The sequence below is a fragment of the Nicotiana tabacum genome, chromosome 13 (assembly GCF_000715075.1).
Source record: "Nicotiana tabacum cultivar K326 chromosome 13, ASM71507v2, whole genome shotgun sequence".
Taxonomy (NCBI): Eukaryota; Viridiplantae; Streptophyta; class Magnoliopsida; order Solanales; family Solanaceae; genus Nicotiana; species Nicotiana tabacum.
This window is the reverse complement of record NC_134092.1, coordinates 80,439,732-80,466,149: the sequence shown is the minus strand read 5'-3', so window position 1 is coordinate 80,466,149 and position 26,418 is coordinate 80,439,732. Positions and strand designations below refer to the sequence as shown.

Below are 26,418 nucleotides of genomic sequence, written 5' to 3'. Positions count from 1 at the left end.
CCTGAAAAACAAAGTGGGGAGCAGCTGAAAAATGAAGTTGATAAGAAAAAGAAAGGCAAGAAGGGAGCTGAGAAAAATAAGAAAGAGGAAACTTTAATAAGGGAGGAATCTAATGAGAGCGAGCATATGCCTGTTTTACCTTTTCCCCAAAATCTATATATAGAAAAGCTGGATTAGCAGTTTGAGAAATTTCTAGATATGCTGAGACAGGTTAATGTAAACTTGTCATTCACAGAAGTTCTTTCACAAATGCCAGCTTATGCCAAATTCTTGAAGGAAATCCTAACAAAGAAGAGAAAGATAGAAGAAACATTAGTAGTCAAGCTCACATAGCATTGAAGTGCAATCTTGCAAAACAGATTCCCACAAAAGTATGGATATCCAGGGAGTTTTATTATACCTTGCTCGTTAGACACTTTTAATTTTGATATGTCTTTGTGTGATTCTGGTGCCTCAATTAATTTAATGCCTTTATCTATTTATAGGAAACTGGAAAATGAGCATGGAGAGATAAGGTCTGCACCAATATCTTTGCAGCTGGCAGACCAAACAACTATAATACCCGAGGGAATAGTAGAAAATGTCTTAGTTCGGGTAGATAAGTTCGTATTTCCAGTAGACTTTATAGTGGTGAAGATGGAGGAGAACAAAGAGATACCCCTAATATTAGGAAGACCATTCTTAGCAGCAGGTAGAGCAATATTGGATATACATGATAGAAAACTCATGCTTAGAGTGAGGCTATTTACCGGTACCAGATTTGGTAATGGGGCAGCTATTGTGGTCAGAGTTGTCGTTATGGACATATGGGTGATATATTACATCGTGTGGTTATACCGTGTGAATTTATGTATGAGCTATTACAACTGATTGAGGTTGATACAGTGTGTTTATGTGAGAATCAGGTCTTTGGTGGATGTTGAAATTTGGTTATAAGGCTTGTCGGTATGTGTGGAAGGAATAATCTTCGGTTGAGATGGTGTCATTGGGCTTATGTGGATTGGGGTGGCGTGGGATCACCCGTGTGTATGTGTATGGTGAGTTTGTACAGTGATGTGATGGCTTTGGAATGATTCTTGGCATGTTTGAGGACGAACGCTTGTTTAAGAGGGGGAGAATGTAATGACAATGATCGGTCATTTTGAGCATTAAGGTTCCGTTCAATGGTTCGAGGTCTTGAGTGGAATCAAATTGTGTATTATGACTTGCGTGCATGGTTGGATTTGATTTTCGAATGTTTCAGGATGAATTTGGATGAGTGATTCTCACTTGAGAAGCTTAAGTTGAAAAATATTAACCGAGGTTTGACTTTTGTGAAAATGACCCCGGAACGGTATTTTGATGGCTCCGATAGATTCATATCGTGATTTTGGACTTGGGCATGTGCCCGAAATTGAATTAGAAGGTTCCTAGGTTGATTTGGCTTATTTTGCCGAAAGTTGGCAATTTGAAGGTTTAAAAATTACTTAGGTTTGACCGTATGTTGACTTTACGGATATCGGGTTCGGATTTTAATTTTGGGACTTGAAATAAGTCTATTTTGTTATTTGGAACTTGTCTGCAAAATTGGTGTCATTTCGAGTTAGTTTGATTGGAATCAGACGCGTGGTTATGTTTTTAGAAGTTTTTGAAGTTCATTGTGATTTTCATGTGTTTTGATATCTAATTCTTGGTTCCAGATGTTATTTTGGTGTTTTGATTACGCGAGCGAGTTCGTATATTATTTTTAGACTTGTGTGAATATTTGGTGTGGAGTCTCGTGGGCTTGGGTGAGTTTCAGACGCATTTCAGAGAGTTGAGAGAGTTCAGAGTTTTGCGGGTGCTTCAGGTCTCGCAAATGCAAGCCAATGATCGCATTTGAAAACCTTACAAATAAAAAGTAAGGTACGTGATAATTATATAAAAATATAGGGTAAATGATAAAATAAGAGTATTTAGTAAATCAGGAAAGGCTATAAGAGAAAAAAATAAGGTAATGACGCGACCACACCAAATTGATCATTACAAATTTAATGATACATACAATAAAATTTAAATAATAATCAAAATAAATATTGTATTTAAAGTAACAATCTATTTATATATAATAGGAGAGGCAAAGACACCATATTAAGCCAAGTGACAACGTAATAAGAATCCACTTGGCAATTTTATGACAAAATTAGTTAGGTTAGGTAATAATTAGTTTCTTTTTGAATTTAAATTTTAATAAAATTACATTATGCATTATTTATTATTAATAATTAGTTACTCTTTTCTAATTTTAATTTAAATACAGAAGAAAAGTCAAATTTGAATTTGAAATAATTACAAGCACCATAGTTAAAATCTATCTATATATAATAGGAGAGGCAAAGACACCATATTAAGCCAAGTCGCAACATAATAAGAATCCACTTGGCAATTTTAGGACAAAGTTAGTTAGGTTAGATAATAATTAGTTTTTTTTAATTTAAATTTTAATAAAATTAGATTATGCATTATTTATTATTAATAATTAGTTACTCTTTTTTAATTTTAATTTAAATTTATCTATATATAATAGGAGAGGCAAAGACACCATATTAAGCCAAGTGGCAGCATAATAAGAATTCACTTGGCAATTTTAGGACAAAGTTAGTTAGGTTAGGTAATAATTAGTTTTTTTTTTAATTTAAATTTTAATAAAATTAGATTATGTATTATTTATTATTAATAATTAGTTACTCTTTTTTAATTTTAATTTAAATGTAGAAGAAAAGTCTAATTTAAATTCGAAATAATTACAAGCAACATAGTTAAAAATAAAATAGAAAAAAGTCTAATTGTTTATTTCATATAATGTAGAAAATATTTATCTATATATAATAGGAGAGGCAAAGACACCATATTAAGCCAAGTGGCAACATAATAAGAACCCACTTGGCAATTTTAGGATAAAGCTAGTTAGGTTAGGTAATAATTAGTTTCTTTTTTAATTTAAATTTTAATAAAATTACATTATGCATTATTTATTATTAATAATTAGTTACTCTTTTTTAATTTTAATTTAAATGTAGAAGAAAAGTCTAATTTGAATTTGAAATAATTACAAGAAACATAGTTAAAAATAAAATAAAATAAAAGTCTAATTGCTTATTTCATATAATGTAGAAAATATATTCTAAAAATATTGATACATTTACACAAATAAAAAAGAACATATATTTTGGACGAAGTAAAAAATGTAAATATCAAAATTTTATTGAAAATAAAACAGAAGAAAAGTCTAATTGCTTATTCCATATAATGTAGAAAAAAACAATCAAAAAATTGATACATTTTTAATAAAATAATAAAATTCATATATTTTGGATGAAGTAAGGAATCTATATTATCTATGTTATACTAAAGGATGTGTATATATATATTATCTATATATAATAAAAGAAAAGGCAAAGATATCATATTAAGCAAGTGACAGCATAATAAAAAGTAACTTAGCGGACAAAAAAATATTATTCATAAGATTAAGGGGCCGTTTGGATTGACTTAAAAAAATGGCTTTTAAGTTAAGTGCTTAAAAGCACTTTATAAGTGTTGGAACTTATTTTATAAATAAGCAGTTACGTGTTTGGATAAAAGTGCTGAAACTTAAAACAAACTGATGAAGTGTTTGGTAAACAAGTGCCGGTAAATACTTTTTCTTGTTAAAATGACTGAAATATCCTTAAAGTTGTTAATATTATAAAGAAGATGATGACTATAATATTATATTTTCCGTTCATAACTTCAAATTCAGGGGTAACACGTAAATTTATTGAATGATTTGATTTTAGAATATAGTTACACCAATTAAAAAAAAGGAAGGATTCAACGACCAAAAATCGAAGCAAAAAGAATAATATTTATAAAATATTGGAATGTATCAAATATTATTTAAAAAACTATTGTTTGCTTCACGTTAAGAACTTTAAGAAATTAACAAATATTGGAGAATGGAGGAAAAAAAAATAGCATGTTGTAGGGTTTTTACTTAGAGGTAATTTTGGGATTAAGAAAAATTATAAGGGATAAGAATGTAATATTCTTGGTCAAAGCAATATGGCTTTTAAGCCAATTTTAAAAAAATTATGTTTTCTAACTTATTGATTTTAACTTTTTTTTAAAACAGATTTTAATTTTTTTTAAGTCATTTTTTGATTGACAAACATTTACCCAAGTTAATAACTGTTTAAAAGTGGCCCATCCATGCTCTAAGCTAGCTGTGAAGATAGTAGAATATATTGTTCGCGTAACAAGCGGGTATAAATACTACTACAAATAATAACCACCATCCAACAAGCATTAGATTACAACTTTGCTGTCTATTCATAGGAATCAGAAAACCACTGCCTACTCTGAAGCCTTTTTGTGGAAACCCTAACAGAAACTCTCAATCGTCTCAACAATGGCGTCTGAAGAATCCGAAGTCCCTCAAATAAACCAATCCCAAGAAGAAGAAGGCAGCAATCAAGGTAAAAAACTCTCCAAAAAAGAAGCCGCAAAGCTCGAACGCCAGCGCAAACGTCAAGAGGCTGCTGCATCTGCTGCCACCGCTGCCTTATCCGCTGTCTCCGTTGACGAAGGACCGGACCCGCTTGCAGGCAACTACGGAGACGTTCTGCTCAACGACCTGCAATCCAAGGTGGTGTCCGGTCGCCAATGGACCAAAGTCGAGTTACTTGCTCCGGAAATGAGGGACCAGGTGGTCCTGATTCGGGGTAGGGTTCAGACGATCCGGCCCGTTGGGAAGAAGATAGCTTTCGTTGTCGTGAGGGAACGAGGTTTCACAGTGCAGTGCGTGTTGACGGTAAAGCCGGAGTTGGTGAGTGCGCATATGGTGAAATTCGCAACAAGTTTGAGCAAAGAGTCCATTGTTGATGTTGAAGGTGTTGTTACTGTCCCGGAGAAGCCAATTACGGGTGCCACTCAACAACAGGTATGTACAGTACATGTGTATATGTTGAATTATTGTTTGTTCTTTTTGTCTACGGATGATAAATTTGACTCATTTTGTAACTGAATCAGATAGAGATTTAATTCATGTTTTTGACCATAGTAAGTTAAAGTTGAGCACTTAGGTGTGTTTGGTATTGCGAAAATATTTTCCTTCATATTACTGTGCAGTGTTTTGCTACTTGCCCCACAGACTATTTTCCACCAATAGGGAAAATGACTTGTATCACTTGCGGACGTCATTTCCCTTTACAAACAGCTCAATTCTTAATTGCAAAAAATTTGATTCATGTTTTGACCATAGTAAAGTAAAGTTGAGCACTTAGGTGTGTATGGTAATGCAAAATATTTACCTTCATATTGTTGTGCAGTGTTTTGCTACTTGCTCAACGGACTATTTTCCGCCAATAGGGAAAGTGACTTGTATCACTTGTGGACGTCATTTCCCTTTACAAATAGCTCAATTCTTAACTGCAAAATATTTGATTCATTCAACATCTCGGCTTTGTTCTCAACTCGTAATACAACTACAACTTCAGCTCAATCGCAAACAAGTGGGGGTGGGCTATATGACTACTTACTGTCCATGTTTCCATTTAAATTCATTTCAGACAAATACTTTACAAATAAAAATAAGATGTACGACAAGCTCTCTATATTTTCAACAAGCATATAAATCTCTAGCAACGCCAAAGGACTCCACACATGTCATATGTTTTCACAACTACACATAATTATTGTTGTGAGCTTTTAATACTTAAAAATGTCATCAAAAGTATCTCTATGGAGTTCATTTTCTACTCCTTGTAGGATTACCATATATTACATTTCTTTAATACCCAACCAAACATTAGAAAATCTTCCAGAAAACAGGCTTCACAAGGTAAAACATTTTCCACGAAAATCATTTCCCATGGGGGAAAAAGTTCCTCTATAACAAATGGACTAGTGTAACTTTAGGAAGGTTAGACAACTATTTTGGGATAAGAGGGAGTCATATGCTTAATTTGACTTTTGAATTTGAACAGTGTCCAATTTAAGTAGGTAAATCATAGTTCTATCCTTTTATGTTCTTAGCTTACAATTTCTGGTATATTGTCTAAACAATAGAAGATTCTTAATGTTGTGATGCACGGAGTCTTTTAATTTTTATATATGTTCATTGTTGTTTTATGGTTCTCAACTTATTATAACTTCTGTGGTTGTTCTAGGTGGAAGTTCAGATAAGCAAACTTTATTGTGTCAACAAGGCTGTGCCAACACTGCCAATTAATATCGAGGATGCTGCTAGAAGCGAGGTGGAGATAGAACAAGCGTTAGAGGTATTATGTTCTTTTTCTCCTGTAATGTGTCATGTTTGGTTAATGAACTTCACCATTCATATCTTTTAGAAAGATCTTGTTCGGAAAAGGTCATTAGTATATTTTAGTATGCAACAAATTCTGAAAATGGAAGACGGTCTGTGTGGGTAGTGGAATTATTTTCTGCTAACTTCTCTATATGAAATGCAGAAAGGAGAGCAGCTTGTTCGTGTAAATCAGGATACTCGTTTGAACTACAGAATTCTAGATATGCGCACACCTGCAAATCAAGGGATCTTCCGCATCCAATCTCAAGTTGAAAATGTTCGTTACGGAGTCCTTTTGTGTTTATTTCTTTAGAAAAAGAGAAAAATGTTATCCTGTATTGACATCCACACATACTCAACAAAAAAAAGGGACACTCGCACACATCCAATTCTGTTTATATGAATAATTTTGCTTTGTGCTTGCTTGTGTCACGTCCTTTTTACATATTCTCATGTTTTGCTTCTTTTTAAAGGTCTTCTTATGATAATTTGAGATTGAAAACTAGTAACCTAATATTTTTTCTTTGAGTTGGATCTACACAAACAAATATGTAGGTTTTTTACAAACCTCTCTCCATTATATTCAAAAATATTCTCTGTAATATTTTCTGGAGACAATGAGCTCCAGTTCGAATTTCCTTTGTTTGTACATTTTGATCATCTTTCTAATATTCTTTGGATATAAGCAAGTCAGAACCTCTATAATTGCATTTAGAAACTGCTGTTAGACTTGATTTCAGCTCCTTTCTGGAGTTAATAAAGAAACACTTGATAAATAAAGCAAAGAAATAGTTCAGTAGATTATTTTGTACATTTATGTTGTGTCCATCACCAAATATAGCATAAAGAGCTAATCTCTCTCCTGCGGAAGTGCAGATATTTAGGCAGTTTTTGCTGTCTGAAGGTTTTGTTGGAATCCATACCCCAAAATTGATTGGAGGGTCTAGTGAAGGTGGTTCAGCTGTATTCAGACTGGATTACAAAGGGCAACCTGCATGTCTGGCACAGTCACCTCAACTTCACAAACAAATGGCAATATGTGGTGATTTTGGCCGTGTGTTTGAAATTGGTCCCGTCTTTAGAGCAGAAGATTCTTTCACACACAGACATCTGTGTGAGTTTACAGGTCTTGATGTCGAAATGGAGATTAAAGAACACTATTCAGAGGTATGACATACTGGATTTATATGTTCTAAAGTTGCTAGTAGCTTGACCTTAATGTTTACTTGTGCAGGTCATGGATATTGTTGACCGCTTATTTGTGACAATATTTGATAGTTTGAATGACAAATGCAAAAAGGAACTGGAAGCCATTGGAAGGCAATATCCTTTTGAACCTTTGAAGGTAATTGAGATGGATTTGAATGATTAGTATGCTGCTTATGGTTAGTTAAGCTTCCACAAATAGGAGTGTTCAATGGAATTCCCTTGTTTATTTGTGGCGAAAGGGGACTTTCTTCCGTTAGCTTTCAGTTATCTTATTTCACTATCACTTTCTTCAGAGGGACTAACTACTTATTATTGAAAATGCAGTATTTTCGGGGAGATAAAAAGACCTTACGGCTTACTTTTGAAGAGGGAGTTCAAATGTTGAAGGTAAATGTTTGTTGCAGAAATTGGTTGTCTGGCAACGCGAAGGATATTTACTTTTGACCAGTGATGTAATGTTTAAGACAACAGTCAAACATGCTATTATTATTGTTTTGGTGCTAAAGGCCCTTTTGATGAAGAGTTTGTGCACCAGAGGTGCAGTAGCAAAATAAAGTAGGAAATTGAATAGAATCCTCAGAATAAAGCTATGGACAATGGACTATCACTAAGAAAGAGTTAGAAAGTTTAAAGTAAATCCTTGGATACTACACCTGCATGCACTTAGTTCCCATGTCAATTGCATGTTATATTGTCATAATGGGGAAAACATAGTTCCAGAGAATCTAGGAAACTTCACAGTGGAGAAGGAGATGATATTCTGGCGATTTCCTTTTTTTCCCTGCAACTCATTGACATCTGCGGATGTAGGAAAAGTTTTCTTCAAAAGAAGAATGTATCTGTTTGGTTTTGCCTTGAAAAATTCTGTCCTTTTCAGCCTCGTCTGTTGAACATTTATTTGCTTTAAATTTCATAAGCTCCATATTTGCTGGTTAGCTTCTATAATGAATTGCAAGTAGTTGTGGGTGGATCGCTTGTCCATGTCTGCTTCCTATCTCCATAACCACCTAAGTTGTTTGGACTCTTCACTTTCGGTGCAACAACTATGTCGACACAACATGGGTGTGTGTGGGGGTGTGGGAGTACTGAATGTGGTCAACCGATTTTGGGTATTTTGACCAAAATTAATAAAGAAACTCGGGATAGATACAATGATTTCTAAAATCAAAACAAAAGCTAGGGTGAAATTGAAAAAAATGGAATACCTTGTATATGAAAATTTTGATGTCAGTACTTTTCTCTTTATCTCCTTCTCGGATCTCCTCTTGATCATTATTTCTCCTTCTTGGAATACATTGTAATTTTTCACATGATGTCTAATAATTTAGACATTTTTATAACTATTTAGATATTTGATATTTGAATTATTTTTAGCCAAATCCTTGCACCCGTATCTATACATGAATCCGTACCCCCGTATCTTAAAATTTAGATCACGATGGATCCGACCTCTAGATACGCACCCGTATCGGGCACCTGCATCCGAGTCCGGGTAACTTAGATAACCACCAAGGAGAAGGTTCTGCTTGTGCTTTCTTAGATCCCTATCCTCCCATTCCTAGTTCCCTCCAGGCTTAGGTCCATTTTCTAGTCTATAAGGATTTTGAATGGACCATCCTCTTCCTCCTAGCAGGAAACTACAGCTGCATTTGGAAAATATTATTACCGCTAATTTGTGCATTATGAACTGATAACTTGTAAGTAGGGATGCTGTTGAGTAAACCATACATGTTACCTTAAATTTGATTGACATGCATTGTCTCTTCAATGTAACTATCCTTCTTTTAAGGGTGTAATAAATATGTATATGACAGTTAATTCACCATACAGTTTGGGGTTCTGGTAAAAGAAGTAAGATCCCCCAAGTTAGTGTAACAAATGTGTGAGGACAGTTAATCCACAGAATTTAGGGTTCTGGCTGAAGAACTAAAAGTTGGTACATCTTCAACTAAGAAATTCTTGTTCTTCGCAAGGTGTATTTGGAGATCTTAGATTGCTATCCTTCAATTTTGATATTGATTTTCTGTTGCATCGGCAGAAAATAATAGTATCTCTGGCAATCGATAATGTGAAGAAACCATTGGAGTATTCAAGATTTATTGGCCTGAAACAATAAGAAACCCCAATTACTAATCTTTAAGAAAATTAAGAAAGAACGATAAGGAACCCCGATATTCTGATCTGGGCGTGCAAATACTCGGGCATTCTTCTAGTAAAAGTGGAAGAATTGCAGCTTTTCCTTCCCTCAACCCTTTTTGTGAAGGAAGATGCCTTCAGTCAATTGAATGCTATTGTGGCTGTCACAAAAATGTTTTGACAGTATTGTAGTCACACCAAACAGCCTGTACGTGGGTCAGTATAACATCACTTGGTGCTTCTTTTAAAGGGTTAGGATTCCATTATTTAACTTCATCAGTAAGAAGTTAAATGATTAGTCATATGAAAAGAGAAAGTTCAATCACCTAGCTAGAGTTAGGAGCTTGTGCATACTGCATAGAGAAATCCTATCACATAAGTGAATATTGAATTTTTTTATTCTTTGCTTTCCTTTCTTTTGGATAATTGGTTGAACTGGAACTGAGGAAGCTTCACGAGATCTCATGTCTGCTTATGCCTCAGGCATGCAATCAAGAGTATTTATTAGTTATTACTTAACCTTTTAATGTTGTTCTGCTATTACAGGAAGCTGGTATTGAAGTCGATCCTTTTGGGGACCTAAATACAGAATCAGAAAGAAAGCTGGGCCAGCTTGTTGCAAAGAAGTATTTATCATTTCCATCTCCCAAAATCTAAATTTCCTTCCCCACCTTTCTGTTCTTAATTCTCTGCATGATATTCGTGATGGTATTGGTCTAATTTTCTGTTTTTCCTTGTTGTTCTAGGTATGGAACTGAATTTTATATACTTCACAAATATCCCTTGGCAGTTCGTCCATTCTATACTATGCCATGTTATGATAATCCAGCTTACAGTAATTCTTTTGATGTCTTCATTAGAGGTATGTTAACTTTTTTATTTCAGTATTTTGCGAAGATGGATTCTTTTTTCCTTCCAAAAACAATCTAGTTTGGTATAGTGTGTTTTATCTTCTTCTTTCCTAAAAATGGAAACAGATCTCATATTTCCAGTTTTTCTCTAGTTCTTTATGCTGACAGGATGAGCTTTCTTTATTCCATTTCTATTTTGTTGGTTATAGTTCACATTTTGTTTTTCTTGGCAAAATGAGATGCAATTACTCAGTAAATATTCCTCTCTTTTCTGAGTGTGTTATTATCCTCTTGTCAGGTAGGAATTCTTTGTTGAGGACATAATTGAGTAAATAAAAGTGTGCTTTGTCTAACAACTGAAGCTTTTATATGAGATGGTCACACAATTTAAACATGGTATCAGAGCATGATCAACCGTACTTTTTATTTATTAATTGAAATTGATATTTTTCTTTGAGGGAAAATGATTTTCACACATGTCTGACATCTCCACACACTGTTTGTGGGGCTTCCTTTTCGTGATTCTGTTAGCTTCTTGTCTGCAAGTGCCTCAATTTATGCTAGCTGTCTAGCTCTATGTTTTGTGAATTCAGTAGGCGTTTGGATGTACATATTATTTGCAAATAATTGCAACTTAGTGTTTGTTTTACAATTCTATACATTACTTATTTCAACTTCAACTTGAATAGAGAATATTGAAGTTGAAAAACTTATTTGAGGAGTATTTCAAGTGAGATAATGGTTCATTCACAAAATTTCGGCTTCTTTTCGTAGTGAAGTTTTATGTCCAAGTACAATTTCAACTTCCAAATATTCTGTTTCAATTTCAACTTTAAATAGTGTTTTATCTACTTCAACCAAATATTGTCCAAATGAGCCTCAATTAGAACATTAAAGAAAATGACTGCAATTTCTGATGTGGAGATGGGTTTCCTGCCAAAACACAAGCTACTTGCAGTGTGCTTGGAGAGTTTGGTGACATTTTTCCATTGCCTTTTATCAGGGGAAGAAATTATCTCCGGAGCTCAGCGTGTCCATGTACCTGAGTTCTTGGCAAAACGTGCTGAAGAATGTGGAATTGATGTGAAGACAATATCAACATATATTGATTCTTTCCGGTACTTTTCTTGGCTTATCAATTTTCCCCTTACTATTAGATTTCTTTCATAACTGGTTTAGTCAACTCACGTTAATCTTATTTTGCTAAACTTCTTGGAATTGTTGTCATCTGGTAAATTCAAGCTGTGACTAACTGCTCTAATTGTTCTCTAAATTTTGACATCCGCCCCAATTACACTTGATAAGCTCATTCTCAGTTGACTGAAATTTAGTAACTAATTTTTTTCCCGCATGTTAAAGATATGGTGCTCCTCCTCATGGTGGATTTGGAGTCGGACTGGAGCGTGTGGTGATGCTTTTCTGCGCGCTCAACAATATTCGCAAGACATCACTTTTCCCTCGTGACCCACAAAGGATTGCCCCCTGATTCCTATATTCATCGCTAGACATGCTCTAAGTTTACCTTCATTTATGAGGCACGAACATTGTAGTTCGAAGAGAATTAACAAAATGCCATGATTGTTCATGAACCCCTCCCTCGCCTGATTTTGGGGCTATGGAAGAAAAATGAATCAACTTATATCCATTGAAGTACTCGATTTTGACCTTGCTTGCTTCTGACGAAATTCCATGAGTATATCAGTTAATACGTTTTGAATAATTTGTTTTAACTTGGTTATCACCTTGCTTTCTGGGATGTGCTCCTGTCGTGTTGATGCACAGACAACTATAATTGTGGGGGAGGGAGAAAGGGAAAGAGTAAAGCAATTGATTTACCCAGCAATGTTTATATTTTAAGGCATTTGTATCAAAAGCTCCCATATTTAATTAATTCAAATTCGCACGTTACACTAAAGTTTATGTTTTTTTTAAATGATTTTTTTTGGTAAATTAGATTTATACCAAATTTTATAACAAGTTATCTATTTATATTATAAATATTTTTTTTGGTAATATACCAAATTAAAAGTGAGCAGGTTCACAGCTCAAAAAGAACAAAATTAATGCCAGCATACTCTATATAACCTCACCTAACAAATTTCTGAGTACTATTAAAACTAGGATAAAAGTTCCTTTCTCTAAATAGTCGATAAAGAATATTATAAATAGAATAATGCAATATTTTCTAAATTATAATAAATTTTAAATTATAATTAAAAAAATATTTTATTAACGACAATCAAAATTCTTTTATTATATAGACGATAAAGAATAAGAGAGAAATGGAACATATAAAATAATCATAAAAAATAGCATTAGATTTTCAAAAAAATTGTAAAAAGATATTCTAGTTATAACGTTAATTAACTTAAATAAAAATCAATAATAAAATATTAAATTATTTAAACTATAGGTAAAATACTCGGTTAAAAAATATTATATATAATATAAAAAGGTGCTTGCGTAAATGGATGATTGAAAATGTGAAAGGCAAAATAGATATGGCATATATAGAATAAGAAAGGAGAATATCTATTGTTTAAAGTTTATTTAAAGTTTAAAGTTGAGGAAAGAGTTCGACTTTTAAAAGGGTGTAAATAATGTAATTGTACTGATTAAACACGAGGTTTTGACCAATATTGCCCCTTATCTTTGAGGGTAGGTTTATTTTGGTCCCTCAAATATAACCTTGAACATATTTAGTCCCTTAAGTATGCTAAAGTGGAGCATCTTTAGTCTCACTGACAGAGGTTTTGACCAATATTGTACCTTATCTTTGAGGGTAGGTCTATTTTGGTCCCTCAAATATAACCATGAGCATATTTAGTCCCTTAAGTATGCTAAAGTGGAGCACCTTTAGTCTCACTGACACAATATATTCAAAAACTAACGATGTTACCCAACTCTAATTCATAAAGCAAATCTTCTGCTCTAAAGCAAAATGTTTCCTCTCATTTTATTGGATAACGCAAATTATCACTTTAATTCCTCATTTTTAGATAATGTCTTCTAAAATTTTGATCTTGAATATATCCCATTATGTGCCAGTTTTCAATGAGAAAATGACACTGTATAACCGCTGTTAAAATAATAGCCGAAAAATGTATAAAATTTGTATATATATATATATATATATATATATATATATATATATTTCTTTTTAAGCATATACAAATTTTATATACTTTTTCCGTTACCAGATGTAAATAGTTTTTGGCACGGGATAAAAATGATAATACAACCTGGTTATTCGTTTGCTTCAATAATATGCCTAGAAGTGATCCTGACAGCTCTATTTTTTTTCAAATTTTAACTTTTCTTTTTGAAAAAATCAACCGAAATTTTTAAATGTATATATATACACAAAACAATTTGCAAATTTTATACATTTTTTCGGCTATTATTTTAATAGCGGTTATACATTGTCATTTTCTCATTGAAAACTGGCACAAAATGGGATATATTCAAGATCAAAATTTTAGAAGGTATTATCTAAAAATGAGGAATTAAAGTGATAATTTGCGTTATCCAATAAAATGAGAGGAAATATTTTGCTTTATAGCAGAAGATTTGCTTTATGAATCAGAGTTGGGTAATAGTGTTAGTTTTTGAATATATTGTGTGAGTGAGACTAAAGGTGCTCCACTTTAGCATACTTAAGGGACTAAGTATGCTCAGAGTTATATTTGAGGGACCAAAATAGACCTACTCTCAAAGATAAGAGACAATATTGGTCAAAACCTCTGTCAGGAGACTAAAGATACTCCACTTTAGCATACTTAAGGAACTAAATATGCTAAGTATTATATTTGAAGGACCAAAATAGACATGCCCGATAAGAAACAATATTGGTCAAAACTTCGATTAAACACACCCATGAAAAAAAGAGCATAAGTTTTGGAAATTATAGATTAGTCCCAAAGTTCTTCCTTAATCCTTACACAGACAAGAAGAGAATTCGAGACCTCTTATCCTTTTGCTAGGCAAACAGATACAGCTTAGCCATGGAGGGTATGGTTCAAAGTTCAGTGCCTCAATATTCGAAGCCATTCCACAGCTTAACCAGAAGAAACCCAACAGTGGTAACATCAGTTCGAATAACAGCAATACATAGCGGGAGAAGACTGAGAATTCCACAACAGAGCAGCAGCTCTCACTCATTTCTGCCTTCCATTTCTTCTCCAAAGGGTATCTACTTCTTTCTTCTGCTTTTTACTCCAAAAAGGGCACTGCAATTAGTGGGTCTTCCTTCTTTTCCTTTTCCTTTTGCTATTTAACTTAACAGTAATTGTCAGTCTTGAATTGTTAGGCTGCCACCTTGTTTCTGACAAATATACTTGTTTTGGGGCCTTATATTTGGTTAGTATTTTGTACTTATCCGGAAAAAGGAAAAGAAATTTTTGCCTACTGTTTGGTGTTTTCATGAATTCAGTTGAAGGTGGAACAGTTTCTTTTGCAACGCCTGAGGTGGGAGTTAGCAATACTGAAACGCGTGAATGGGCCATGCAAGGTAAAGCTGTACTATTTACCATGATGCTAAATTGTTGTCTTCCGTGTCTCGAAGAAATAGTATAATGAATTGTTGAGTTTTTCTTCCAATAAATTTGATAAGAAATTATTGGGTTGTTATAGTGACATTAATGATTTAGGTGTATTCTGAACTTTGTTAGATCTTCTTGCAGTTTGTTTTTATGTGTCTTGTCTGCATTTTGACCGAACTACTAAGTTGAGATGTAATGTTTGAACTATGAAAACAAAAGATTATGTGTAATATGAAGTATTTATGCTTAGCTGATTCTAGCAGTTTACTTCTGCAGTATCTTCTGCAAATGTAATGATTGCATGGCTGTGCATTTGTAACATTATGAGAATATGGCCTAGAAGAAATTAAAAACTTGAAACCTTACCTATTAGCAGGACATTACGTATTCAGACATAACAACAACAACAACAACAAACTCAAGTATAATCACACAGGTGGGGTCCACATATTCACACATACTATGCTACTTTAAAACTTGAGATTTTTCATCAGTTGAAATATGATTAACACGCTCTCTTGAAGTATCTGTAGACAAGAATCCTTCAAACTTACCCGAATAAACATATCCAGTAATGCCAACCAGCGAAGTATATCCTGACCCCTTGTTTTGTTTCTTTAGTTCCGAAGCCTGTCTCAATTCCCCCCCATAATAATCTTATACTCAACTCCTTACTGGAAAAAGGAAGTGAGGGTTAAAAGGTCGTATATGGAGAATGAGGCAAGCTGTAATCCATGAAACCTGTGCAAAAAAGTTCAACATCAAGGAAATGGACGGTTCTATTCTCATATTTGTAATCAGTTTTACGTTTCTTTGACATTATAAGTATCAAAATTTGGTGGATTCATAGCTTTCTTTGGTAAAAACGATTGCAACTGTAATATTGCTTTGGAACCGTTGCCATATTCCCAGCAAACCTTCACAGGAAAAAAGGGATTTGTTAACTAATTGAAAGAAATGGAATGCAAGGGACCTTAGTAATATTAATCTGAAGGTGGCGGCATAGGGGGTGCTAAAGCTAGATTCTGGGGCTCATTTATAACAAAGAGGATGTCACACATGAATTTAATTAAGGTAGGAGGATTACGATTGGCGAGGGTGGCAAAACGAGAAAGTGTCTGAAAATTGAAATGGATTAAGTAGGTGGAGATGAATAATGGAGAGTCGAATCTACAACAACAACAACAACAGACCCAATGTAATCCCGCAAGTGGAGCCTGGGGAGGGTAGTGTGTACGCAGCCTTACCCCTGTCTTGTGAAGGTAGAGAGGCTGATTTCGATGGACCCTCGGCTCAGGAAAAGCAGAGAGTCGAATCTCTGTTTTCTTTGTTTTTGATAGGGTCAGGTGTCTGTATTTTGGCATATGGATGCACCTCACTGGTCTGATTGTAATTCTTTTTGTACTTAGAATCCAACTGGGTTTTTTATTTTTCGAAATGAAATTTAGTTTGACATTTGAAATATTTCCACTGGAACTTCCTTCTGAATCGCGTGTAGGGAAGGGGCTCGTTTTAGTCATCTTTGAATGAAATTCACTTTTATCGAAATTCGAAGTTCAAATTTTGTGGATAGGAAGTAGCTTTCTGCAGTCACAATTTTCTGACTAGCACTCAAAATCTTTGTGCTATCTTCTGCTGAAGTGTGAATGTTTTGTGGAGTATTTGGCTCATTATATGTCGTTTACAATATTATGAAGTTGGACTGTTCTCACTGTTTATTTGCTTACAGATTTCTATACTTTAAGGAAGGATGTAGAGACCGTCTTCGAGCGTGTTGAAGAGATTAGAGCTGCTGCTGGTCTGAAGCAACTTCAACATGATCTTGCAGCTTTAGAAGCAGCAGCAGCTGATAGCTCTCTCTGGGATAATCGTGCTAAAGCTCAGGAAACACTTCAAGCTTTAACTGATTACAAAGACAAATTAAAGCTTCTCCATGACTTCAAGACACAGGTACCTACACTTTTCCCCCAAAGAGCGCGCACTGGTTTGAAGTTGTTATTTTTTGTTTTTGGTGACGTATCTTTTGTACTAGATTAATCTTACACTGGAGTTCCTATATTATCTTGCGAGGTGCATGCCAACTTTAACTTTGGTTTGTCCTGTCCGTAAATGGTCAATGGTTCAAGGACATTTAACAATCGAGTGGTTACCAATCTTATGATGTACTTGTAGAATTTCCTTTCATTTCTTGTTAATACCTCCTTGTTTCTGTCCAAAGTTTGGATGGTAAACTAAAAATCAAAGAGGAAGGTATAGTGCAGACAGTTGTCTACTTTTGGTTCCCTTTGATACCCATTTCAACAATTTGCAAATCTTCGATCTGTTTGTTGCTCTTTTAGAATTTCTCCCGGTCCTCTAAAACATCTCAGGTATCTCACCACTTGTTTGGATATACATGCATAATCCACAGTGTCAATACGACAGACTATGACAAATTCAGGAATTCGCACTTCCACAGGCTGATGATGCAGAAACAATTATTAAGCTCACTGAGGAGATGGACTCTATTGACTCAGGGCTTCTTCAGGAGGCTGCTGGTATCATAAAGGAATTGAACAAGGCACTGGATCGTTATGAGTTGACTCAACTTCTTTCAGGCCCCTATGATAAAGAAGCAGCTGTGGTTACTATCACAGCTGGTGCAGGGGGCACTGATGCACAGGTAATGCTGGATCTGATTGCTAGGGACTAGAGTTATTGATTGCATATGGACCCCAATGATTAAAATTTCATATTCGTTCACATTTTTCATGAATATCATCATGGTTTTTCACTCGAAGCGGTGAGGCAGTATCCCATATACTTCCTGCTATGCGAAAGGGTTCTTTTTCATTTTAGCTGATTACGATAATGCAGTAATGGTCATTTATAAAAACCAGAATACAGTCTTAGGTGCCTTGCTGCAATGTAGAAATTCATTCTTTGCTGTGAGCATTAACTATCATTGTCCATATAGATTTCAACTCAGTGTGTTTTCTCTGTTTAAAAGCCTTCATATATGGTTGAACAGGCGACTTGAACGTTTTGGAGTTGCATTTTGATCAGAGGGAGATTCTCAAATAAAGCATGATATGACTTATATTATTAATCTTCACTTGTAAAAAAAAAAAATAGAATGATAAGATATGATGTAGAGTACACATGATTGGTGCTCTATTTTTGCTTTAAAACCTTGTCCTGCTCTTTCTCATTATAGGTCTCTGCTCCTTATATTTTCTGCTAGTCCTCCTGTTTTATCATAGTTTCACGTCTTTAAAACTTGCGAAATCACTGTGTTACAGTTTTCTTTACTTTTTTTGTGGCTCTTTTACATTAGAATATTTTTGATTAATTCCAGTGCAGGATTGGGCTGATATGCTTCTCAGGATGTATGTGAGATGGGGAGAAAAGCAGCGGTATAAGACGAAAGTTGTTGAGAAGTCTATGGGAGAAGAAGCTGGGATCAAGTCAGCCACTATTGAAATTGAAGGACGGTATGCATATGGTTACTTGTCAGGGGAGAAAGGAACTCACAGGATTGTTCGACAGTCTCCTTTCAACTCTAAAGGCCTTCGTCAGGTTATAAATCTTTATGTTTTCATAATACTGCTCTGGGATTCCTTATATTCTCTACTTTCTAGATTCTCACATAGATATGGAAGACTTACTATGAGTTTGAGTGTGCTACTTCAAAATAAAAGCACCTAGGAATGGTAATCATAGAAATCTTGTTGCTTCACAAATGAGTTATGGGAAATAAAATTATATCCTTTATACTTAATTATAGCACCCTAGTTTGCTATCACTAAATATCTTGCACTATTATTACTTGCTATCAGTACTTCTTTCATCTTCTCTTTTGCTATCTTGGATTTAGTTTTCTAATTATCCTGTATTGTTATTACTTGCTATCGGTGCTTCTTCCATCTTTTCTCTAGCCGAGGGTCTACCGGAAACAGTCTCTCTGCCCTTGCGGGGTAGGGGTAAGGTTGCGTACATCCTACTCTCTCTAAACCCCACTTGTGGGAATATACTGGGTTGTTATTGTTGTTACTTAATTATAGCACCAAGTGAGCTTGTTATTAAATTCAACGTGATCCAACAGTCCAAGCATATACTATCCTTGTGGTTTGCTCCATTTTAGAATAATTCTCCCTTTTCCTAAAGTGTAAGTATCAATTTGCCAAGTGGATACCTTCTGAGCATAACTTCTAAGAGTTAGTTGTGAAAAAAGAGAAAGGGTGATTCTCCATATCTGATATCTTCCTAGAAATCAGACTACTAGTCTTGAAACCATTTGATAGTTGGTATTACAGAGAAAAAGAAAACAGAGTGATCTTTTTATTTTTGATATTGAATTGTTAGTTCAGTGAAAAGTGAAATCCGAGAATAAATTCTGGATCATAATAACATTCTATAAAAGATACCAACAGAATCGGAATAAGCATTTAAGCATGTTTAAGAAGTCCCATTCAGTAATTTCTTTAGAACTTTGGAACGTTCCAAAATGTTTGGCACCATCTACAACTTTCAAGAATTCAAATTTATCAAATCATTCAACTTTTAAACTTTGATGTAATATTTTCCCTACCAGAGAAGGTCCAAATATACCCCTGTACTTTCGAAAATGGTCTAAGAATATCCCTCGTTATACTATTGGGTTATTTATACCCCTGCAGTCATACTTTGGGTTCAAATATACCCCTCATTTAACGGAGGGACACGTGTCATCGTCTTATTGGCCAATTCTAAATATCTCCTAATTAATTAAAATTACCCATTATTCATACCCGAAAAACAATTTTATAAAACAATTTTTTTTTTGTAAAAACTGGAAAAAACTGATATTTTTTTCACTAAAAACTAAAAAAACGAAAATATTTATTTTTTCATTTTTTACAAAAAAAATCTGCTTTAAAAAAAACTTTCTAAAACAATGTTTTTGTAAAAACTGAAAAACAATTTTCTAAAGCAATTAAAAACGGAAAAAAACTGATTTTTTTTTTACTAAAAACTGAAAAAATCGAAAATATTTTTTTCCAGTTTTTAGAAAAACATTGCTTTAAAAAAAACTGAAAAATAATTTCTAAAGCAATTATTTTTGTAAAAACTAAAAAACAAAAACTGATACGCAATTTTCTAAAGCAATATTTTTGTAAAACCTGAAAAAACAAATATTTTCTTTTTTTTCAGTTTTTAGTTTTAAAAAATCAGTTTTTTTCAGTTTTTAATTGCTTTAGAAAATTATTTTTCAGTTTTGTTATCCAGTTTTTACAAAAACATTGTTTTAAAAAATAATTTTCAGTTTTTTTTGAAGAAGTATTTTTGTAAAAACTGGAAAAAAAATATTTTCGTTTTTTTTAGTTTTTAGTAAAAAAAAAATCAGTTTTTTTCCAGTTTTTACAAAAAAAAAAATTGCTTTATAAAATTGTTTTTCGGGTATGGATAATGGGTATTTTTAATTAATTAGGAGATATTTAGAATTGGCCAATAAGACGATGACAGGTGTCCCTCCGTTAAATGAGGGGTATATTTGAACCCAAAGTATGACTGCAGGGGTATAAATAACCCAATAGTATAACGAGGGATATTCTTAGACCATTTTCGAAAGTACAGGGGTATATTTGGACCTTCTCTGGTAGGGAAAATATTACATCAAAGTTTAAAAGTTGAATGATTTGATAAATTTGAATTCTTGAAAGTTGTAGATGGTGCCAAACATTTTGGAACGTTCCAAAGTTCTAAAGAAAGTTCATATGAATAGGAACGGTGGGAGTATATCAAGAGTAAATTATCTGCATAAGCTTGAGCAAAGTTGCTGCATCTGAGAATTAGGAAGCCATCTCTAATGGGAGAAAATGGTTATGCTTGCTTCTTTATGGTACTAGTTATCTCACTGTATAATAAGATGAAGTTGAGAGAAAAATTTCAGAGCATGATAAAAAAACAAAGAGAACTCTGATGAATCTGGAGAGAGTGGGAGAAAATGGTTTCGTTTGATCTTTATGGTTCGAAGCAAGAGCATGTAATTGTTCTCTTACGCTTCTGAAGTGGGAGAAAATGGTTCCATTTGCTCTTTTATGGTCCAAAGAGCAAGAGCATGTATGGGGTAGTTGTATTAATTGAGCTAAAGTAGAAAGTATTGGTGGTTCGATCAACTCGTTTCATGATTTTTTTCCAGTTTTTGTATTTTTATTTTCTGAGGACATCTTCTTCCTGTAACTGTGGTAGACTAATGGTCATTCTGTGGTCACTTTGGAGCTTTTCCCCCTCCCCTCGCTTGTGTGGTGAGGTTCATTGCTAAAAGTAGTGATTTGTGTTGAAAAGTCGAAATCCCTTCTTTACCTTAAATGGTCACATAATGATGCAGATTTTTTCCTGAAATTGACCTTCTCTTATCTATTTGAAAATATCTCTTATTTTTCTTGGGAAAAGGATCTGGTACCCAAAAAAAAGTCATCCCTGATGGAGTAAAATGAGCTTTGATATTATTCAAAATAGGCTCATGTTGATTTTTTCATGCCCCAAATCCAGAGGGCCGCATGATCGGCACCTGGCGTCTCCATCCCCCACCGAGCGAACCAATTAGCATTTCCGTCCGAATGCACCGAGCAATATATGGTCCAGTTATCCCAGTATCTTCGTAATAAATTAGCACGAACAAAATATGCATTTATACTGAAATACGACCCATTGGGGTTAAATAATACGGACGGCCATCAATACTTATACATAACATCCACAGTGTGTCATGAGCCTCTATGGACAACAAAAGAAAAAGATTGATGCTGGGGACGCTTCCTGGCCAGATAGGCCACCACTGAACATGAAGTGTGGTTCACCAAAAGAAGTCTGGGATGGGCGATGATTCTAACTTTCTCCTAGTCACGAATGATCCTATCCTTGTAAGAGAAAAATAGACAAAAGTCTCCAATCATGAGAGGAATGAGTTTCCTGGCATGCACTTAGGGCGAAGACATCAAGGTTTCTTTTAATTTCCTCATACTTTTTTCCCATGAGCATGGTTTTGGGCTAGCTTACCAACCTCAAGAGGAGGATTCCTTTTTATTTTGAGAAATGGTTCCATTTGCGCTAAAGATGCAGCATACTTTCAACGCTGAATTCTATGGTAGGACTAATGATATTTCTTTTGCTTAAGGCTAGGCGTATAAATAGGTTTCTGGATCTCGAAATTTGTTTAATTTCTCTGATTCTTCGTGAGCACAACATGTACTCTGTAAGTCTCATACCTCCCTCTCCAAAAGGTAGGATCATATATGTTCCATAGCTTTTCAAATATTTCATAAGTTTTGATATTCATGATTGAATCAGTCTTTGAAATCAGAGTTGGTTCTTAGGCATAGCAATTCATATTCTTCAGCAATTTCACCTAAGCTTTTCATTCTGGTTCGCCATTTATGTGATGATCGACCCAACCACCCGATCGACAAAGCTCAAACTCAAATCAATTTAGTTTCAGCACATCTTTCTCATGGTGGACAAGCTAGCCTCCCTCTTGCCTTAGCGTATCACAATCTTTCTTACCATGTCCTTTGCACAGCAGATGAGCCAACCTCCCGTTTGCCAGGTCCTTCATCTGTCGGTTTCACCATAATCTCTTAACGTCGAACGATCCATCCTCTTGCCCATCAGGGCTTATATCAGTCTATCTCACATCGCACCAGCACATAGGGCAGCAGTTTTTACAGTAATTCACTGATCATGATAGATTTTTTTTTTAATAACGGTGGTTTCCGGGCTAGCTTGCGCGCACTTCGACCTCCATCGGGTACCTGCTACCTCCTACTAGCAGGCATAAAGAAGTCTAAAATCTACCCCGAATATGATATAACCTTGGTGCCCGCATATACGCTCGTCACCTCGCATATACGTCGCACCCCCAAACACATAGCATGTAGCATATAATTTCATTTTTAGAAAATATTCCCTCAAGTCGAGGTTAAGCAAGTTCTTACCTTATCCGGGCTAGTCTTCTACCCCAAATTATGCTTTTTCCTTTGTTCTTGACCTCCAATTGCCCAAAACCTAGCCAAGTAGCATCAAGGAAGTCAAACAATGCTAAAGGAAACAATCCCAGTCAATAGCCAAATTCCATAACTCTCTGTCCCCCAAAGTTTAGACATATGGGAAGAAATAACCTTGTGAATTTTGTCTCCGCTAGGATTCGAACCCGAGACTTCACAGTTTTCTACCCGCAAAGATTTATATTTCATGAATATCATTTCTAACTGTGTAATATCATCAACAGTTTGTATTCCATTTCAGAACATATCAGTTGAGTCCTAAAGTAGCTCGATCAATGCATAGTCACAAACCTGGTGAGACGCAATCTCGCTTGTGTGGACGAGCGTGCGTCCACTTTTGAAACCATACCTTTAAAATGTATGTAACATGTACTTCTGGGAAAAGCCTTAAAGAAAGATTAGGTCTCCACTTATCTCAACCTTGACCAGTGTTAACAAAGGCGAAAAGCGCAAAAAAGCTCTAAGGTCTGTTGGGGCTTTAAGCGCAAATAAAGCGTGGGCTTTAATGAAAAAAGGCGCAACTGGAGAAAAAGTAAAAATATGTATATGTAGTCTAAGACTAATGATTATAAGCATGAATAACAAATATATGGACAAAGAAATTGAAAAAAATTTACGATAAAGTGAAATATCAATTGTTTAATGATGCCTTTTCAGGATTACACTCATTGTCAAGTAAACGTATGCCTATGAGCCTTGATGCGATACTAAAGCGCCCACAGAGTGAGGCGAAGCGCTCAACATGTTTTGAGCCTCGCTTCGGGGCTTAAGCGCGCCTTTGACAACACTGACCTTGACACGTTTCTGACGTTCAATTGACCCAACTTGTCTTCAACGGATAAATCTACACATTTACAGTAAACATGTCACTCACAGACCTCCATACATGGTCTTGGGTGATATCTCAAGTCACCCGCACCATTTCCATGTTATCTATAGGGTATTCGTGCCACTTATGGTCTTACAAGACTGATTAACATACCCATCCATTGTTCATCATATTTCAACACGCAGCTACCACCATTAATTGTTTCTAATTTCAATAAAATCATAGATACGCTTTATAAATGCTATACTCATACTCCAGTACATTATCTAACGAGATTCAGACAAGTGTTACCTTTTTGGTAGTCAATCTCGCTTTTGCTCCTTTTTAGAAGATATTCTAGAACCTTGAGATTCTAAGAAAACCCTAGTGTTTGCTTATTAGATCCTCATTTATGGGTCATAAATAGGCCAAATGCTCATAAATGTACGATGGAAACTCTCGGACAGATGCCTAGATTCTCGGTTTTTTGTCTTTGGGAACAAGAATCCCATTTTTTCCTATTTATAGTCCAGACTTCTAGGTCTTGGTCACTGTATCACTAGTTACATATTCACTTGTAGACCATTCCTTTAAATATTCACTCTATAGCGCTGTTGTCACATCAAGGAATCACTATTCCCGCTTGTCCCACGCGTCCAGCTGCGACCAACATTAATTTGTTACCTAGTTTCCTGATCGTCCGAGCCTGATGCTCACCTAGAGTCGTCCGCTCATGATACACCCGCATCACCCATGGTCAAGTGTCACTGAGACTCGAGCTTGCTCAAAATTTCGCGGGCACTACAGGTTTTAACAAAATACTCCCTCCGATTTTGTTTGACTGGACATGGATTTTATAATAAAAATTTGAATTGGTGAAAGTTATGAAGTTGCATCGAATATTTTTATTAGTGAATGGCTTCAAATATATTGGGGTGTGCCAAAATGGACAGATGTTGTATAAATCTGAATGAGGGGGCTTTTTTAATAGATTGTTTGAATTATTCTTGTTTCTCTATTTGTGAAAGTTCCCAATGTATCATTGTGTGAAAAATGAGCAATGTATCATTGTTTCGTTGACCTCTTTATCTGATTTCACCGTGCATCTTAGTCTATCTTTGTACCAAATATTTCTTCTCATTGACATACATTGGACAATATGTAAATCTTTGAACTGGCCACTGTGCAGACAAGCTTCTCAGGTGTTGAGATTATGCCTCTTCTTCCTGAAGACTCATTGGATGTTGAAATTCCTGAAGAAGACTTGGATATCAGCTTTACAAGAGCAGGTGGAAAAGGAGGTCAAAATGTTAACAAGGTTGAGACTGCAGTTCGCATCACTCATATTCCCACTGGTGTAGCTGTTCGCTGTACAGGTTCTTCTTTGATACCCTGTTTCTCTATATATTATGTGCACATCTGTAGCGAAAAATTTTGTTCCGACTTTCAGAGGGGGTACCTTTTTTGGGTCTAGTGAATAAATGTTTGATCTTTGTGGCGTACATTGACAGATGGACTCAGAGAGATTAGAGTTGTAAAATCGTTATACACGACGCTACCTTTGATCTTAGCTCGTTGTCTTTTTTCTCACTTCCCATCTTTTTGCCTCTTTCCCTTGCAAGATTTAAAAACTATGGCAAAGATCATTTTTCTTGTCTGAGTTTCTCGCTGTCAAGTAGTTTCTGAAGTACTATTAATTGCAAAACTCTATTATAATATTCTAGCTGCTACTGGAGTAGACATGGCATATTCGTGGAAGAACAATACACATCTTCAGAATATTCAATACAAATTAAATAAAAATAAACAGTTACAAACGAGATCTAATGCAAGGAATAGATCAAAGTCGACTTCTCCCCCCCAAATGTATAGCTTATACTACTGGCTTGAGATGAGCTTAAATGGAGCAACATTGTCAATGAGGGTTCATATAGCCGATCTCAACTCGTTTGGGGTTGAGGCGTAGTTGTTATATAGCTTATACTGGTTTTCAATGTCACCATTGCAGAGGAGAGGTCACAGCTAGCAAATAAGATCAAAGCGCTAAGCCGATTGAAGGCTAAACTGTTGGTGATTGCTGAGGAGCAAAGGGCATCTGAAATAAAGCAAATAAGAGGAGATGCAGTGAAGGCTGAATGGGGACAGCAAATAAGAAACTATGTGTTTCATCCTTACAAGCTAGTGAAAGATGTAAGGACTGGTTATGAAACTTCTGACATCACTTCTGTGATGGATGGTGACTTAGATCCTTTTATTAAGTCCTACCTTAAGCACAAGTACAGTTTGGCAGCAAACACTAGTGTAGTTAGTTGATTTTGTTGTACATTAAATACACTATGTAAAAGAAAAGTTGGAAAGAAAATTCTGTAAAATAAAACTAGCTAGGCTCCAAACGCAACATGATCTTTTATTTTATTTTTTTCCATTTTGGTTTCAAAAGAAGATTCTTTATGTTATTATAGCTTATATTGGTGTATGGTTGTGCCTGAGGTGAAATAAATGCCTTCAAAAAGGTCCAAGTTCTTCCCCTTTCTGCTTTTGTTTT

General features: G+C 34.9%; 2 protein-coding genes across 2 annotated transcripts; both read left to right on the top strand.

The window, feature by feature from the left end:
• The first annotated feature begins 4,287 nt into the window (after positions 1 to 4,287).
• LOC107767661 (aspartate--tRNA ligase 2, cytoplasmic) lies at positions 4,288 to 12,217 on the top strand. The gene is made up of 10 exons (XM_016586737.2): positions 4,288 to 4,939; positions 6,168 to 6,278; positions 6,468 to 6,581; positions 7,181 to 7,471; positions 7,539 to 7,649; positions 7,838 to 7,900; positions 10,196 to 10,275; positions 10,396 to 10,511; positions 11,504 to 11,618; positions 11,860 to 12,217. The coding sequence occupies exons 1-10, from the start codon at positions 4,409 to 4,411 to the stop codon at positions 11,984 to 11,986; spliced, it is 1,659 nt and encodes a 552-aa protein (XP_016442223.1). The 5' UTR covers positions 4,288 to 4,408; the 3' UTR covers positions 11,987 to 12,217.
• Positions 12,218 to 14,424: 2,207 nt separating this feature from the next.
• LOC107767663 (peptide chain release factor PrfB1, chloroplastic) lies at positions 14,425 to 26,394 on the top strand. Its single transcript, XM_075228066.1, has 7 exons — positions 14,425 to 14,688; positions 14,933 to 15,010; positions 16,771 to 16,991; positions 17,500 to 17,703; positions 18,384 to 18,599; positions 25,063 to 25,249; positions 25,882 to 26,394. Exons 1-7 carry the CDS (start codon positions 14,505 to 14,507, stop codon positions 26,184 to 26,186), a joined length of 1,395 nt encoding a protein of 464 aa, XP_075084167.1. The 5' UTR covers positions 14,425 to 14,504; the 3' UTR covers positions 26,187 to 26,394.
• The last annotated feature ends 24 nt before the right edge of the window (positions 26,395 to 26,418 follow it).